The 16399-nt window shown below is 40.4% G+C and overlaps 2 protein-coding genes across 2 annotated transcripts; both read left to right on the plus strand.

The window, feature by feature from the left end:
• Positions 1–173: 173 nt before the first annotated feature.
• On the plus strand, positions 174–8325 carry LOC306961339 (Fc receptor-like protein 5). The gene is made up of 13 exons (XM_079554036.1): positions 174–270; positions 345–371; positions 442–568; positions 806–981; positions 2502–2688; positions 3733–3836; positions 3909–4178; positions 5739–6047; positions 7108–7209; positions 7298–7325; positions 7406–7454; positions 7574–7639; positions 7996–8325. The coding sequence occupies exons 1-13, from the start codon at positions 231–233 to the stop codon at positions 8071–8073; spliced, it is 1563 nt and encodes a 520-aa protein (XP_079410162.1). The 5' UTR covers positions 174–230; the 3' UTR covers positions 8074–8325.
• A 254-nt stretch (positions 8326–8579) lies between these two features.
• syngr2b (synaptogyrin 2b) lies at positions 8580–15800 on the plus strand. Its single transcript, XM_079554452.1, has 4 exons — positions 8580–8874; positions 11856–12093; positions 13791–13927; positions 15150–15800. Exons 1-4 carry the CDS (start codon positions 8764–8766, stop codon positions 15387–15389), a joined length of 726 nt encoding a protein of 241 aa, XP_079410578.1. The 5' UTR covers positions 8580–8763; the 3' UTR covers positions 15390–15800.
• The last annotated feature ends 599 nt before the right edge of the window (positions 15801–16399 follow it).

A 16399-nucleotide genomic window follows, 5' to 3' on the forward strand; every position in this document is an offset into this window, starting at 1 on the left:
TATGAAAATTGTCAACTTTGTCTTTCATCATTTTTGTAATATAAAGAAAACCCACATTGACAGGCAACGTTGTTAATATTTATTCCTAATAGTTGAACGGTCCTGAGGAGGAGGGAGGCGCAACTTTCTATTATCAGCTTCTCGCACATGTCTCAAACAACGTCAATGTTTTTCTCATTTTTAAACTGTCACTCCCTGCAGTTAAACATGTAAATCTGCAGCTAACTTTAATGAATATGTTTGTTACTCTTCTGCTGACTGTGATATTAGGTAAGAAAACAGCTTGAATTATCAATGTATTATTTGGCAAAAATCTTTTCCACTTTTTTCACTATTTCCTTCAGGGTTGAGCTCCTGTGATGAAGACAGTCGTAAGTGTTGTTGTCATGGTTACACATTAATTCGGGAGTAAAAATGAAATGCAATGTTTATTTTGTAAAGATAATCCTGTCCTGGGACGGCCTCAGCTGTTTGGACCCTCCGAGGCTCTTGTGAAGAAGGCAGTGGATTTTTACTGTGAGATTTTTGTGTATCCGAAAAATGAAACTATCCTCCTGCAGCTTTTCAAGTGAGTGGCATTCAGTTATTGTGTTATAGTGCAAGGGATTAAAAGTAGAAAAAAATAGAAAAAGATAAGTCAGAGAGTCACTTAAAAATAGGTGGTCTTTGGTTTCATGTGAATAGGCACACAAATTACAGAGCTAATGCAAATTCTAACATAACATTCTGGTCTTTTCTTCATCTCAATATTAAACTATAGGTATTTTTATAATGAATGTCACATTATCCATTCGATCATTCAAAGGGAGGGTGACCGTGATAAGGTGCTTGGTGTGTACTCCTCCCTGGATGGAGAGCGCGGAGTTTTCCCCATTTTGATCAGGACATTTCATGATGGAAATCTGGAATGTGTGGCGAGCGTGCAGAACGACACGTCTGTAGAGCCATCAGTGAGCAGCGTCCGCCGCCTCAGGGTCATCGGTGAGTCACACAAGAGTAAATCACTAAAGGTTTTTAAATTGACCAGTCCCGCCCCTTAATCACCCAAAACATTGAATGTCACATGGAAAGAATAGTAACACATTCGGTGTAAATATTACTTAAAGCCACACTGTGTACAATTTAACCCAAAAACCTAAATTTAAATACAAGCTTTAATTTTATGACAGATATTTTCATCATTGAAAAGTAACAAACAAATGTGATTTTTTTTTTTTTTTTTGAGCGGCTCAGCTCTTCTATGACTGTAGCTTTCCCGGGAGTGGGTACGTCTCCAGCTCGTCTCTATGGAGATGTCGACTAAAGTCTGTTTTTTCAAAATGTAGCCAGGTTTGGTTCCCATCCAAAACCTTTCTTTAAAGCAATACTAAGTAACTTGTGTACCTTAAAAAAAGTCCCCACTGGGAGTAATATAAGTTTAAATGGGATGATGCCAGAAAACCACAATTGCAACTTGACTGCCACCGGACCGGAGCACCCAATACACACTAATAGAATCGCGAAGAAGAAGCTAACAGGCTAATGGGCAAAGCTAACTGCGGGCTAGCGCCACTTTACAGCCAAGTTTGAGTGAAAAAAATTATTTCCATTGTGTAATTGGATGTACAATGTCCCTCACTCCCTTCGCCTTTTCTGTCAGCGTAGTATTTACTCTCACAGACAATTAATAATTAGAGAATCGCAGCTTGCTAAGACACCTGCAGTTGCGCTTATGGCCTCTGGGGCAAGGGTTACTTAGTATTGCTTTAATTACCCAATGCAGAAATAGCATTTTCTGTTTTGAGCTGGTCATTAGGAGCATGTTTTGTGCTGATGGCAACAGTATAGTCCAAAATGTTACATAGTGTGCCTTTAAATAGTGACTGAACATAAAGGTCTAATTTATGTTGTTGAGGTGAAAACAAAAAATACAAAAAAATACAAAAAATACATTGAAAGTTTCTTTTTTATTACACCTAAAAAAAAGAGTTACAATTAGTATCTTTATTCAAACAAACTTTTATTTTTCATTTATCCACATGAAACTTTTGTCCCTCACATTGGAAAGAGAATCAAATGTTTTCACTTCCAAATCAGGTTACTCAATAGAAAAGTAACGTAAAAAAAAAAGTCGTTCATGTTACTGCATATTAGAAAGCATGTTATAATTCATGATTTCCCACTCTTACACTAGTGAACTCAATCTAAAAATCGACACATTTAGAACCACAATTCACAAATCAACCTCATAACACTTGCCAGTTGCCACAGTTAGGAATCCACTAATTATTTCTTCCCTTTGTGGTTGGACAAAGTATTTTAGGCCCCATTTCTGTGATTAAACCATTACAGTGCTCCTTCAAGATGATCTATTGAGCGTCCCAGCAAAGAAATAACTTGCACACTGACACATGGGCTAGTGCTGGTACTTAAGGTCCCAATCTTCAGTTTTAAACATCTCCTTCAAAATACATTAGGAAACATTTTCAAACAATAAGAAATGTGCTTTTGTTGTCTTTCAGAGCCTGTAAAAAATGCAGTGGTAATGGTCAGTTCGGAAAAGACCGAGTTTTTTGAAGGCACAACTTTGGAGCTACGGTGTGACCTGGGAAAAGGGAATTATGCGACATTTAAGTGGTTTCTCAATGGGCAGCAAATCTCTGAGACACAATATCGATATTTCAGTAAGAACTTTCTCCGAGTCTTCAGGTGAGTCCACAGAAAAGGTGCAGCAGATCTTTTGTGTCATTGTCTTGTTTTGTACGTCTCTTCTGCTGGTGCCCAGAGTCAGGACTAAACACTGTGAGGCTGTGTTTTAGTTTTGTGCAGCGAATATCTGGAACAGTTTTCCTGAAGATGTGAGAAAGGCCTCAACTCACATTCAATTCCAGGCTTAAATTGTTTCTTTTTAGCTGAGTATATATTTTGAATGTATTATTTATGTTTTATTAATTATAATTAAAAAAAATACATTTGCCTTGGAAGAGTAATTTTATGTTTCTTACTAAAGGGACTGCACGGAGTTTAAAAATGTAAAAATGAAGTGTTTTCCTCCCCCTACATGTTCCAGCAGTGTCCTAATATGTAGAATGAGTTCAGACCTGTTCACCACAACTGCCTCTAAAATCCTGCAATGTCACTAAAAAAGTTGTTAATTCGGGTCCGAAGTGCCGTCATGCAAGTGCTTGATATAGGACCTGCAGTTACACGTAAGACCTGAGGTGGCAGTACTGAGCAGAAAATGAGTCCCTTTAAATTATCTTTTTTTTTCTTCCTTACACAATGAATAAATATAATAAAATAATAATTAAATATAAAAATATTTTCATTTTGCCTGGAGAAATGGTGAGATATATTATTCTAATTGTGTGTGACATCACTCTTAACCCCCACCTGAAATGATTACATTTTCTCCAGTTTGGCATTAAGCCAAATCTAAACGCTTCTTGGAAAAAAGCATAAAAATGGTGTAAATAATGAGGATGAAACGCGTCAACAAAGTGACAAAAAAGCGACAAAAATGTGACAAAAAAGCAACAAAGAAGCAACAACAGAGCGACTAAAACATGCCAGAAAAAAACTACTAAAACACAACAAAAAACCTTCAAAAAAAACTAAAATCACAAAAAAGTTACCATCAGTTTTGCAGGCTTTAGCTCTGCTGCTGTCCAGTCCAGAGCCTTTTAGGTTTGGGTAAAACCGAACTTGAGAAACTGCACTCCGTTCACTTGCATTTTCCTATTTTCTTTGCAGAACGTCGTCGAAAGACAGTGGCGCGTACATGTGCGTGGCTCAAAACTCCTTCAACGAAACCGTCTTTCATTCAACTAGCTCTGTAGTCAACATCACTGTCAAAGGTCAGCTGTAATCATACATTAATAAACATCATGCACCTCTACTTGACTCTACTGACATTCATTTTGTTCCAGATGTCGTGTCTACTCCGAGCATCTCCTTCAACGTGCTGAAAGAGGACAGGAATTACTCCGCATTGGTCTCTTGTCATTCTCAAAGAGGGACTCCGCCTGTCACTTTCACTCTATACAACAGGGATGAATTGATTGGTAATACAACAGAAGAAGACAGAAGCACCACGTTCACTGTCCCCATAGTGTTAGGAAAACATATGGGATGGCTTCAGTGCAGAGCGGACAACGGAGACCAGACCGCGTACAGCTCCTGGATGCCGCTACTGGTCGGTATGTCACATTTACGAAGACTTTACCTAATTCACAGTGAAATGTTGGAGCAGTTTTAAGATTTAAGTTTTCAAAATGTTTCTGTATTTAAAAAAAACTAAAGCTTATGGGGCAGAGGATCTCAAGCTCAGAATCGTTTTTATTGTCATGGTTTGAGAACAGGTTCACAAACTAGGAATTTTTCTCAGTGCAGATGTGCAACATAAAACATGTAACACAGAATCTAGATAAAAATAAACTTTAACATTTTAAACTATAAGGTGATAGGGGGCATGCAAAAGAAAATATTAAATAAGATAAATAATAAAAGGTTGACATAGAACAGTGATAAGGTGTTATAAAGTGATAAAGTGATGGCAGCGGATCTAAGTGTGGACACACCACACAGTGCAACAGAGCAGATTACATCCAAGTTATGTGTCTTGTTTTTTTAAAAGATTAGGGGGGGGGAAATTGCCCAGAAGAAACATACACTGCCTGACAGAAAAAAACAATCATCACCTTGATTTAACTAACTGTAGGCTCACGGGGCTCACATTGTGAAAGAGTGGTCAAGAGAGACATCATTTTCACACATGGATCGGCCACCGCAGAGTCCAGATCTTAACCCTATTCAGAATGTTTGGGATGTGCTGGAGAAGGCTTTGCGCAGTGGTCACACTCTCCTATCATCAATGCAAGATCTTGGTGGAAAATGTATGCTGAAGGGGGTCCTACGCAATATTAAATGGTGACTTTTTTTTGGTCAGGCAGTGCTGTACTACTCTCAAATCTTCTCAAACCAAAAACATATTAAAGGGACTATATGGAGTTTAAGTAAGTTAGTTAAGTTATGGAGTATTTTCCTCCCCCCACATGTTCCAGCCATGTCCTAATGTGTAGAATGAGCCCAGACCTTTTCACCACAACTGCCTCTAAAATCCTGCACTGTCACTCAAAAAGGTGTTACTTCGGTCCGAAATATAGAGACTGCAGTTACACGTAAGACCTGAGGTGGCAGTAGTGAGTATAAAATGACCAATTTGCATCTAGTCTCTTTAAAGGAAATCTTAAAAGTGAGAAATATTTACACAAAATTGAGGGGGTTAGAGTTTAGTGTCTTCGAGGGGCTGGAGTGGACAACCTAAATTAAATTATCTTGATTTTAAATGATTAAGTCTATCACTCTGTCTATCACTCTGCAATTTGATTCATATCTCTTCACCCCCTTTCACGCTACACTGTGTGAAATCATCAGAGGAAAACAAGAATATTCAACAGAAAAGTCATGATTAAAATCAGGGAACTCAGTTATTCCACATGGACTGGAAAGACTTTTGTGTTGCTACCAATGTCTTCATGTAATGGTAAAAATCTCAATGTTTACCACACCTATTGATGCAGTCACTTTTTTGGCCCGTAGGCTTAATTAGATTGAGCTGTACTGGGTGAAAGGGAGTGAAGTGTGGGAATCAAACCCTACATATGCAGCAGCCTCATCCACTTGGCTGTCACGGTGCTCCCAAAGTCCCACGTTTGCCTATTTTTTGTAAACTTTTCTCTTATCATTACAATCCGCAGAGCCAGTCCAAGGCCCGGTTGCTTTGCAATACGACTACGACACTGGACAGAACTATGCTGTGGTGGGTGTGAGATTTTACTGCAATGCCTCAAAGGGGTCCCATGTGAAGTTTGAATGGTTCCTGAACAAAACTCTTCTCCCCGACGTCCTGGGAAGCTTCTACCGCGTAGTGGACGAGGCCCCGGTGAGGTCCATCCTGTTACTTGCTGTGGGCCGGAGCAGCGCCGGCACCTACCACTGTGAGGCGTCAGACGAATATGACAACACAACAATGATCAGCAGCAGGACGAAATATCTGGATAAAGAAGGTGCGTGACAGGGGTGAAACAGGTAAAATAAAGCTTAAAACAATAGCAATAGCAAGAGATTTGTAATGAAGGCAGATCAACACCTCCTCATGACATCAGCCTGTGAGGGTTAAACGTTTTGAGCTTTTGAGAAGAATTACCATGTCTGCGATTACTTCAACATGTATGAATGACACATGATAAAATAAAGTTATATCTTTTTCTTCACATGTATACCTCACATCTCCCCCTAAAACCGTTTATAGACACAATAGCCAGCAAAAGGAATGTCCAAACTTTTTCACTATCACTATCACTATCTATCTATCTATCTATCTATCCATCCATCCATCCATCCATCCATCCATCCATCCATCCATCCATCCATCCATCCATCCATCCATCCATCCATCCATCCATCCATCCATCCATCCATCCATCCATCCATCCATCCATCCATCCATCCATCCATCCATCCATCCATCCATCCATCTATCTATCTATCTATCTATCTATCTATCTATCTATCTATCTATCTATCTATCTATCTATCTATCTATCTATCTATCTCCATAACTATCGCCATAACTAATGCCCTGAAGAGCGTTCCCTGGTCAGTAAAAGGTATAGGATAAAAAAAAAGGGGATTAAGACGACAAGTGATGTGGTGAGTGAAAGGTTACATGACTTGTCCAATCCAACAGACAGTCTCTAACTCAAATTTCTGATGTGAAAAGAGATGAGACGTGAAGACGAGAAATCTACTTCCTATGATAGCTCTCAATCCACAGATACAGAGGAAACTGTTTTCCTGCAATCCTACTCAAGATAATAATATATATAATTACAATAGAGGTGTAGGATAATGAAAAATAACAATGAAAAAACAAAACAATAATAATTTAATTGAAAATTTACAAAAATTAGAGAAAAAGATTATCGGCCCAAGCGTAAACAACTGTTAAAGTGACATACTGGTAGGAAATGGCATAATGTTGGTAAGGTTTGTGGTCAAAATGTTCCAAAACACAGTGAGTTTGTCCTGATCCGTGTTGTGCGTCTCCTCTCTTTACTCCGACAGTGCTAAATCGGCTCCCTGACGTAGTGGTTGCTGCCGTCTTTGGATGTTTCTCACTTATAATAATCATGGTCTGCGTCTGCTGTGGGATCAGCATTGTCTACAGTAAGATCACATATTTCAACTGTAATACATTTTCTCACTTGTTTGTCATCAAGTGCATGACTGAATTTTTATTTTATTTTGAATTAAGGACCAAGAAACTATGATGAGAAGCCACTGTAAGCGCGTACCTTTGTTTATTGATACCGCAATTAGGCCTTTTTTAGCTTTGTAATTGTGTAATGTCTTTCCATTGCAGTGTTGGAGCAGACATTAAGAAACTGATTACAGCCTATGAGGAGGATCTGGTGAGTTACTTATTGTGTGCAGCACTTTGGACAACTTTGGTTGTTGTAAAGGGCTTTAGAAATCAAACTTTATTGATGTACTTATTTATTACCTGTTGCACTTTTTTTTTTTTGCAAAGGATTTTCCAGAGTATGCTGAGGACACTGCCAGTCTGCTGGAAGCTACAGCAGATGACTTTGACCAGGTGAGAAAATAATAATAATAATAATAATAATAATAATAATAATAATAATAATAATAATAATAATAATAATAATAATAATAATAATAATAATAATAATAATAATAATAATAAAAGCATTGTTAGTGTTTGAGCTCTTACTTTTTGTCTGGTTTCTATGTCTTGTAAAAAAAAAAAAAGAATTATTCTAGTTTTATTTCCAATCAACATAATAATAAAAACGCCAGTGTGGGTAAACATTGTGGTGGAGACCGCTCACAGGCCAAATAATGAACTCATGATTTTGTTTTATATATATGTCTAACCTGTTTTATGAGTAAACACAGATACGATTTAAGCTTTTTTTTTTTCGTCAACAGGTGTCTCACGAGTCTGTGGACGAGTGGCTCTGGTTAAAAACGAGGAAGACCAATGTGTTGGAGCACGAGGAGGATTAACCAGTTCTGCTGCCCTGAGGGAGAGCTCTGTTTGCTATAAACAGGATCATTCTATTTCAAACTAACGAACCTTTGACTCTGTAGCAGAAATGTCAGAATGTATAACCACCTGAGAAATGTGTAGCTTATAAAGACCTTTGTAGCAAGTAGCCAAAGTAACCCATTAACATGAACAAATTGTGTGCGTTTTTAATGAGATGTGCCATTGTAAGATAATGTTACCAACTTGTGCCTTCACTTAACTATATGTGTATATAAATAATCCCCAAGAAGAGATTATGATGTGATTGTTATATTTGCTGGGGTATACAATAAATGGAAAATGTCAAAATAGAGAAGCCACAGCCACGAGCGCCCAAAAACGCACCACTCATTACAGTTGTAGTAGTTCTTCAAGTGCAGATCCTCAGAGATGTGTATGCTTTATGAGCTTGATAACAGTGTTCTACCTTGAGAGAGTTCACCTATAGCTCTACGTCAGAGTTATAACTCCGCCCACACGACGCGCACAAACCGGATCGAGGCGTGCGCGCGGCGGCGGCTCCTGGTCTTGGCCCCAGTGTTTCTTCTTCTCCAAGTTGAGTTGTGCCGAGCTGCGCGGCCAAAGGTGTCAGCAGTGTTGTCGTAGTTTAGTCACTACTTGTCGCAACCGGGGGCCGAGCCTTGTCCAACAAACACCGGATTTAAAACATGGAGGAGAAGGGCGACACCACCGCGTACGGAGTATCTCTTCCAGGAGGGGGCTTCGACTTCAACAAGTTCATCCGACAGCCGCAGACCATCGTGCGGGCTCTCAGCTTGGTAAGCGCGTGCGTAATGTGGGGTAGGCCTGGTGCAATTAGTTTCCCCAACACCAGCGCGTGCGAGAGCGGGCAGGTGCGCCGCCACAGAAGAGCTGGATTATGAAACTGCGTAAACATAGTATTTCTCAAGCTTGTGATAGAGAACAACGGGCTACTATGTGCGCATGGTCCCCGCGGGGCGTCATGTTGCAGGCAGCTGGTGTGTGTGTGACAGCGGCGCGGTGACAGCGCAGGTCAACACTGCTCTGTCACTGCTCAAACAGACAGTCATTCACATGGTCCATTATAAGCAATTACTATTATAGGCCTGTCTCTTGGCCAGGGGAAGAATGGGCTTTCAGGGAGAATGCAACATAAAAAAAATCTTGTACAAATAATAAACTGCTATCACTCAGATGAAGTCAGGGGTCAATTTGAGTCTTGTAAAGTTCATTATGAAAACATTCAATAAAATTCCTCAATATAGGCCTATAAAAGAAACCAAGTGAATTTAATTATCTGTCAGCATCTTTGAAAGAAAGTGAGGCTTTAATTATGGATCGTTTTGTGACATACTGTGTAGACCTAATTCTAAACAAAAGTCAGTCATTCAACAAACATAAAGACATATCTCTAAAAAATAATGAAGCCTTGATGGATCTATGAGTTTTACCTATGGTGCTGTACTAGGCCTTTCTGTCAAAATGAAAGTCTGTCACTGTCCCTTCACAACACCATTGGAAAAGCAGTTTTGCTTTTTTGCCATAAAAGAGAAACAAACAACAACAACCTCCCAATATTGTGCTATAATGTTTAAGTAAGTTTTAGAGACGAGTTCGACAAAATAACAAAACGCCTGTCTTTTTTGCAGCCTGTTGCTTGGCAAATTTTCCGTTTGGCATTAGGTGTGATTTGCAAAACGAAAATAAGTGTCGGCCACAAAGGTAACATGAGACAGGAGCCTGGACAACTGTGGACTGTTTTCAGAGCTAGTACTGTCGGTGCTCAAAATATTTGGTAGCCAGAGTCAGATTTGCACGTAAATTCACTATGGTATCTGATTACTTTTATTATTGTCCTGTAGTCTAACAATCAGTGTACTCCTAGTGAACTCCTATTTACATAGAAAGCTTGGCAGATGAAATATGTGGTGCAAAATTGTCATTTTATTGCCATGATCATCTTATAGTTTTGATCATGGCGATAAAATGACAAATTAAAAGGGATGTTTGTTTGTTAAAATCATGATTAATGTTAAATTTCATGTGATTGATACTTGATCCATTTTAAACGTTTCGACATGCTCAAGTAAGATATGTCTATCCCATTTAAAAATAGAAAGTAGTAGCAGTATAAGGGACTTGGTGGTCTGTTTGGGAAACTCCGTAGGTGTGTGGTAAACAGCCGGTAAGATGACGCGACTTTCCCCTGGACACTTGGTTAATCTCTGAGTGAGTGTGACTGATGCCAAAGTATTGTGGCACTATCCGAGAGCAGATCACTCCCTGGTAGTTTCCTCACTGTTCCCCGTCCTTGGCACAATGAAAGATTGGTTACATTTTCATGTCAACTGGTCAGGATACTCTCAGGAGAAACTTGTGCATTTGCTCTAAGACGCACTGCTCTTCAAATAATCGAATGCACTTGTCCACTGTGTTTTGGTTTGTTAGTCGGCAATTGTAACTCAACATTGTAGAGGTTTTACTTAACTAAATTCTAAATGTTGCAGAAACATGACATTTTGGAAAAGATGTAGAATGTGAAAGGTATAGTTATAAAATGGGGGGGGGGGAAATAACTTGTGTAAATTTGGGTTCAAGTTCTTACTATAGCACTTTACTTACTCATGCAAGACAAAAACATGTACTATTAAGTCTTATTGTCTCAAAAGCTGCTCACATTTACATATTCGCCCTATTTACCGACATCTGTCACTTGGCATTTATGCTGGACCATCTGCTCCAAAACCGTCGTAAAATACTATATCGTTCTAAACTGGGTTAAACCGAGACGAAAACACAATGAATTGATCAATCTCAACCCAGATCTTGGCAAGCAACCGAGCCACTTGTAGTGAGAAGTGAACCGCCATCAATTTGAAAAACACAACGCGGTACAGCTGATGGATTAAAAAAAAGTTTCTACTTCTGTTTTGTGTTGATAATTTAATTCCTTTTTTTTTTTAAATGTGATGACATAAAAAAGTTGGTACTAACCTCTTACCCCCCGCGCCTTAACCAAGTGCATTTTCTCCAGTTCGGCTTTACAGAGCAAGCCATTGTATTACCTCATTTGAAAGCTAAGACCTATTTTTCCTTGCGTTGTTGCCACGTTGTCACTTTAGTGCATTTTCATCGTTTTTTGTCTTTTTTGTCTTTTTTATTGTGTTTTTGTCACATTTTTACCACTTTTCTCTGTTTTTGTCACCTTTTTGCTGCTCGTTTGAGGCCTTTTTTGACACTTTTTTGTTGCAGATTTACCTTCTTTTTTCCTCTCTTTTTTGTCGCCATTTTGATTTTATTTTTTTTCAATAAACTGGAGATAAAGTGCTCGGTTCAGGCGGGGGTTAAGAGGCTAAGTAAAGATGTTAAGAATCTATTATCATAGAAAGTTACACAATATTACGGACTATGAAATGGCCCATGCGTTGTTTGACAGTGCTCAGATTGCACATGGTCTTTGTTATGCATCTCGTCTTAAAGCACCTCGTGTGTCTTCCTCACGGAAATAGTTGTCCTCAGCTCATCCTCCTCTGGAAATTCAGCGACCGCTATTAGAAGCTGGTGGCATCTGCGGTCACATGGCAGGCAGCTGCACTTAAACTCGGTCACATGGTCAGGAGGTAACCAGAGCAGACCACGGGACGCTCCCATTGACCCAGCCACTGCTACTACTGCACACCCACACAACACACATACATGACTAATGACACTAACCACTCTATTTACTGTGATAGATTGGAGCTCATGAGCCCTTCTTTTATTTTCTGTCCACCTACAGATCTTTGCCCTGGTTGTGTTTGGGACCATTACGAATGAGGGCTACATTAACCCCCCCACGGCGCCCGAGGCCAAGTGCATGTTTAACCAGAACGACTCCGCCTGTCACTTCACTGTGGCCATCGGGGTGCTCGCCTTCCTGGCCTGTGGCGTCTTCACCGTCCTGGACATCTACCTGCCCTTCCACAGCAGCGTCGCGGACAGGAAGTACATGGTGATGGGTGAACTAGCATTTTCAGGTACAATCAGCTCTTATACGTGCATTACTATTATTCAAGCTTAACTTTATGGCCACTGATGAATGGAGTTAACTCTGTGGTTCCCCAAGCTCCCCCAAAATAGAAACTTGTGTACTGAATTTGCAACTTTAAACCAGTATTTTTAGTCCACAGACCACATTCTTTCTTGTTTTCGAAAGTGTCTTACATAACAAAGCACATACTCTTCATAGATGGATAATTAAAAGTGGGATGTATTGAACTGCAACAAAATATTACTAATGCATAACACAAACCATTTTAGGGGGACTGCTGCCCTGACCACCGGGAGATTCTGCACCCCTATTGTTGCTTATGTTGCTGAAGATGTTATTGCTGGTTCTTTGACTCATTGGTTATAGAGCAGCACATATGCAGGACAACGAACCTGCCTTGGACCAACTTCTCTCCCCATTCTCCCCACTCTCGCCCTCTTTTCCTGCTGTGCTCTGCTACACGCAAGATCCGTTATGGGAGCCCCCTTTAACCTATTACATCAAGCTGTGAGTTTATCTGCACAATGTTCTGTTAATTCAAGCGTTGATCTTAATAAATCCATCCATCCATCCATTTTCTTCCGCTTTATCTGGGGCCGGGTCATGGAGGCAGCAGTCTAAGCAGAGATACCCAGACTTCCCGATTCACGCACACCTCCCCCAGCTGTGCTCCCCCGAGGCGAACCCAGGCCAACTCAGAGACATAGTCCCTCCAGCGTGTCCTGGCTCTACCTCAAGCCCTCCTTCCAATAGGAAGCCTGGAGCACCTCACCCGATCTCGAAGGGTGCGCCCAGCCACCCTGCGAAGGAAACTAATTTAGGCCGATTATATCCGCAATCTTGTCCTTTTGGTCATTACCCAGATCTCATGGCCGGTGAGGGTGGGAACGTAGATCGATCCGTAAATGGAGAGATTTGCTCCCTGACTCAGCTCCCTCTTCACCACTACAGTCCGATACAGCGACCGCATCACTGCTGATGCCGCACCGATCCGTCTATCGATCTCATCTCATCCATCCCTCACTCGTGAACACTAAATCTTTCCATCAAACGCATTAAGTTCATTCATAGTAATAGCTGTAACATTTTTGGGACTCAACAAACCTGTTGAGAACCACTGCACTAGATAAACCATGATCTTCCATCCATCCATCCATTTTCTTCCACTTGTCTGTTGCCGTGTCGTGTTATTGCACCAGCCCCTTATGGCTCCTCCTGCAGGTGGTGGGTCCACAGAAGGACGGCCTCATGGTTCTGGCCTGTTGGTCTCTCATAAGGGGCTTCTGAACCGCTCTTTGTCTGACCCGTCATTTAGGACCTGTTTGCCATGGGAAACCCTGCCAGGGGCACGGAGCCCCCGACAACAGAGCTCCAGGATCATTCGGGCGCTCAAACCCCTCCACCACGTTAAGGTGGCGGTTCCAGGAGGGGACTAGATAAACCATGATCTTGCAATATAAAAGCCTTAAACGTATTACGATTTGTATATTTATTTTCTTTTTATAACCTTTTCATTTATTTTTGATACTGTTTGGGACGTAATAATAGGAGGTCATCTTTTTGTGTCGGTTGCTCTTTGACCTCTCTTATCAGTGTTCGCAGCTGAGTTTACTTTCATGTAATGGCCAAAGCATTCATTTGTAGTTGGTTGTTGTTTTAAGCATCTCTGCCTCTCTGTCACAGGGCTGTGGACCTTCCTGTGGTTTGTGTGTTTTTGCCTGTTGGCCAGCGAATGGGCTCGCACTCACGTCACCATTGGGATCCCCGTGGAGGCTGCACAGGCCACAATTGCCTTCTCATTCTTCTCAATCGCAACCTGGGTAAGTGCGGCATCCATACAGTCCAGACACGTGACGCTCAACCGGTTTAGTGAGTTTGAAAAAGTCTCTTGTTTAGAGAAGCATGTTTGATTTGCTGCACATTATCATCAGTGATTGCAATTCAAGAAAAATCCCCTATACACTGCTCAAAACCACAAAAAGGCCACACAGTAATAATTTGTTATTTGTAGCTATGACCGCGGGAAAAAATTTGCTTTGGCATTGTTTCGAGAAGCTTTCGCAATGTCACTCGATTAATTTCCATCCAGAATTGCATCATTTTTTGGCAAGATCTTGTATTCATGATAAGGGAGTCAAATTATTCTCCTACAGCTCATCCCGAAGGTTTTTGATGGGGTTAAGCTCTGGTCTCTGTAGAGGCCAAACCACATGTATAAAAATGATGTCACCTGCTTCTGACCTACTCTTCCTAGCATTGTCATTTTGGGATACGCCTGTTGCAATCAGGGGAGAAAGAATACATTGATGGACCTCGCTCGTTTGCCACATTAGATTGCTGAACACGCCGTAATGATCCCAGAGGAGGAGGAAACACAGAAAAAAGTACAATAAAAATAAAACTGTGTAGTGAAAAAGACTGAAAAAACACCGGTGTTCGAGAGGATTGGTTAAAAAGAGGCCGGAGTCTGGATGTTTTATGCAGGAGAAGTTTATTTACCCTCAGTGTGGGACCCAGAGACATGAACTCGAGACATTGCGCTTTGCTTCCACATGAAGAGGGATAATAAACCTCTGTTGTGCGTCATACTGATATGCAAACCAAAACATACAGCGCTTTAGAGCAGGTGAGAGTTATGGCTACAGGACAGAGATGTTATGACTGTACAGCAGGGGTAGTCAGGCCTGGGGGCAAAACATTGGCATTGGCAGAAAATGGTTCTTTACTTTGGGCTGCAGTAGCTATTTTATTTTATTTCATTTCATTTCATTTCATTTCATTTCATTTCATTTCATTTCATTTCATTTCATCTCATTTCATTTCATTTTATTTCATTTTATTTCATTTTATTTTCTAGCATTTTCTAGCATTTTATTTCATTTTATTTCATTTTATTTCATTTTATTTTCTAGCATTTTCGAGCATTTTCTAGCATTTTATTTCATTTTCTAGCATTTTATTTCATTTTCTAGCATTTAGTTGTTTCTTTGAATGAATCCATGAACTGAAATACACTGAGCTCTCTCTCCTCTTGTGTCTCAGGGTATCCTCACCTACTTTGCCCTGGGTCGGTACCGCCGCGGGATGCATGACCTCACCCTCCCCACAGAGGCCCCATCGGACCAGCACACCCCGTACCCCCCAACATACGCCCCCACCTCCTACAACCCCACTCCCTACAACCCCACCACATACTCCACCTACCCCTCCAACGACCAGCCCGCCTTTGTCCCCAACATACAGCCCACAGTAGACTCTGGATACCAACCGCCCAACTACTAATGGGGCATCCCGGTAAAACAACTGTGGGGTTAAAATGAGCCACTGTAATTACAGAGACTAAAAGACTATTTATATCACATGTTTCTGTTTCTGGTTGGGTCCTAACATCTCAGAGTTTTGTGAAGGTTTGTTGGTAACTTGAACTTTCTACTTGTGCGCTGAAACTGCACCGGATAATGGCCAGAGCCTACACTGGAGGTCAAAGGTATCATTAAAATACTTTTGACCGAGAAATTGTCAGTTTGTCTTGTTGTAGGAGATATTTGTGCTTTTGTACACTCTCGTCTAGTCTACATAAAGTGCAATTTTATTTGGTGTAAGTGCCTAACTCCAGTTTCTTTTAATTATGCCTTGTGCTAATATGAACTTATTGAATGAAAACACAAAATGAGCTGACACAAAGGGTTTCTGCAAAAAAAAAAAAAAGTTTAATGACTTAATGCTTTTCAAGTCAGTTGTGCCAAAATTATGTTTTTTATTCCAAAAGGCAATAAATCTCTTGCTCTATTTTACACTTCAAAAGATCATCAAAAATCATGGTCCAAATTGCATTCAATTCTATGTTTTGGTAAAATCTTTGGTAGGCAAATTTTAATATTTCAATTAATAATTATCCAAATTTCCCCTAATTCCCAGGTTTAAGCTAAATTTGAAGAAATGATAAAGAATAGATTTGTTGCATTTTGGGCAATACAATAATTGTGTCAGGGCAGTGGACTTTAGGCGAACGTGTTTTGCAGCTACCTGCATAAACCTTGTAAAAAGCCTGTAGTATAGGGAGAATTAGTTTATTCCTTAGGGAATTGCTAAACCTTCATGCACTGCTGTAATTGTTTACTGCCTGTAAGCATGTTTCTATTGTGTTGCATTTTCAGACATTCAGTTTGGCAGATAAGGGTGGGTTTTCTGACCTTTAAACGTCCACCCACAAGGGAAGCAGTGAAGAATGAAGGGCAGGTAGATAAGTCTGCAATTATTGAAGGAGCCTTATCCATCTGACTGAACAGTGA

Source organism: Gobius niger, assembly GCF_951799975.1.
Source record: "Gobius niger genome assembly, chromosome: 3".
Classification (NCBI taxonomy): Eukaryota; Metazoa; Chordata; class Actinopteri; order Gobiiformes; family Gobiidae; genus Gobius; species Gobius niger.

Excerpts from the sequence above, each read along its gene's own strand:
- LOC306961339 (XM_079554036.1), top strand. The coding sequence starts at position 231 with ATGAATATGTTTGTTACTCTTCTGCTGACTGTGATATTAG. Across the intron at positions 372-441 it reads CTCCTGTGATGAAGACAGTC|ATAATCCTGTCCTGGGACGG; the intron begins GTAAGTGTTGTT and ends TATTTTGTAAAG. Across the intron at positions 7,210-7,297 it reads TGGGATCAGCATTGTCTACA|GACCAAGAAACTATGATGAG; the intron begins GTAAGATCACAT and ends TTTTGAATTAAG.
- syngr2b (XM_079554452.1), top strand. The coding sequence starts at position 8,764 with ATGGAGGAGAAGGGCGACACCACCGCGTACGGAGTATCTCTTCCAGGA. Across the intron at positions 12,094-13,790 it reads GGGTGAACTAGCATTTTCAG|GGCTGTGGACCTTCCTGTGG; the intron begins GTACAATCAGCT and ends TCTCTGTCACAG. Across the intron at positions 13,928-15,149 it reads TCTTCTCAATCGCAACCTGG|GGTATCCTCACCTACTTTGC; the intron begins GTAAGTGCGGCA and ends CTTGTGTCTCAG.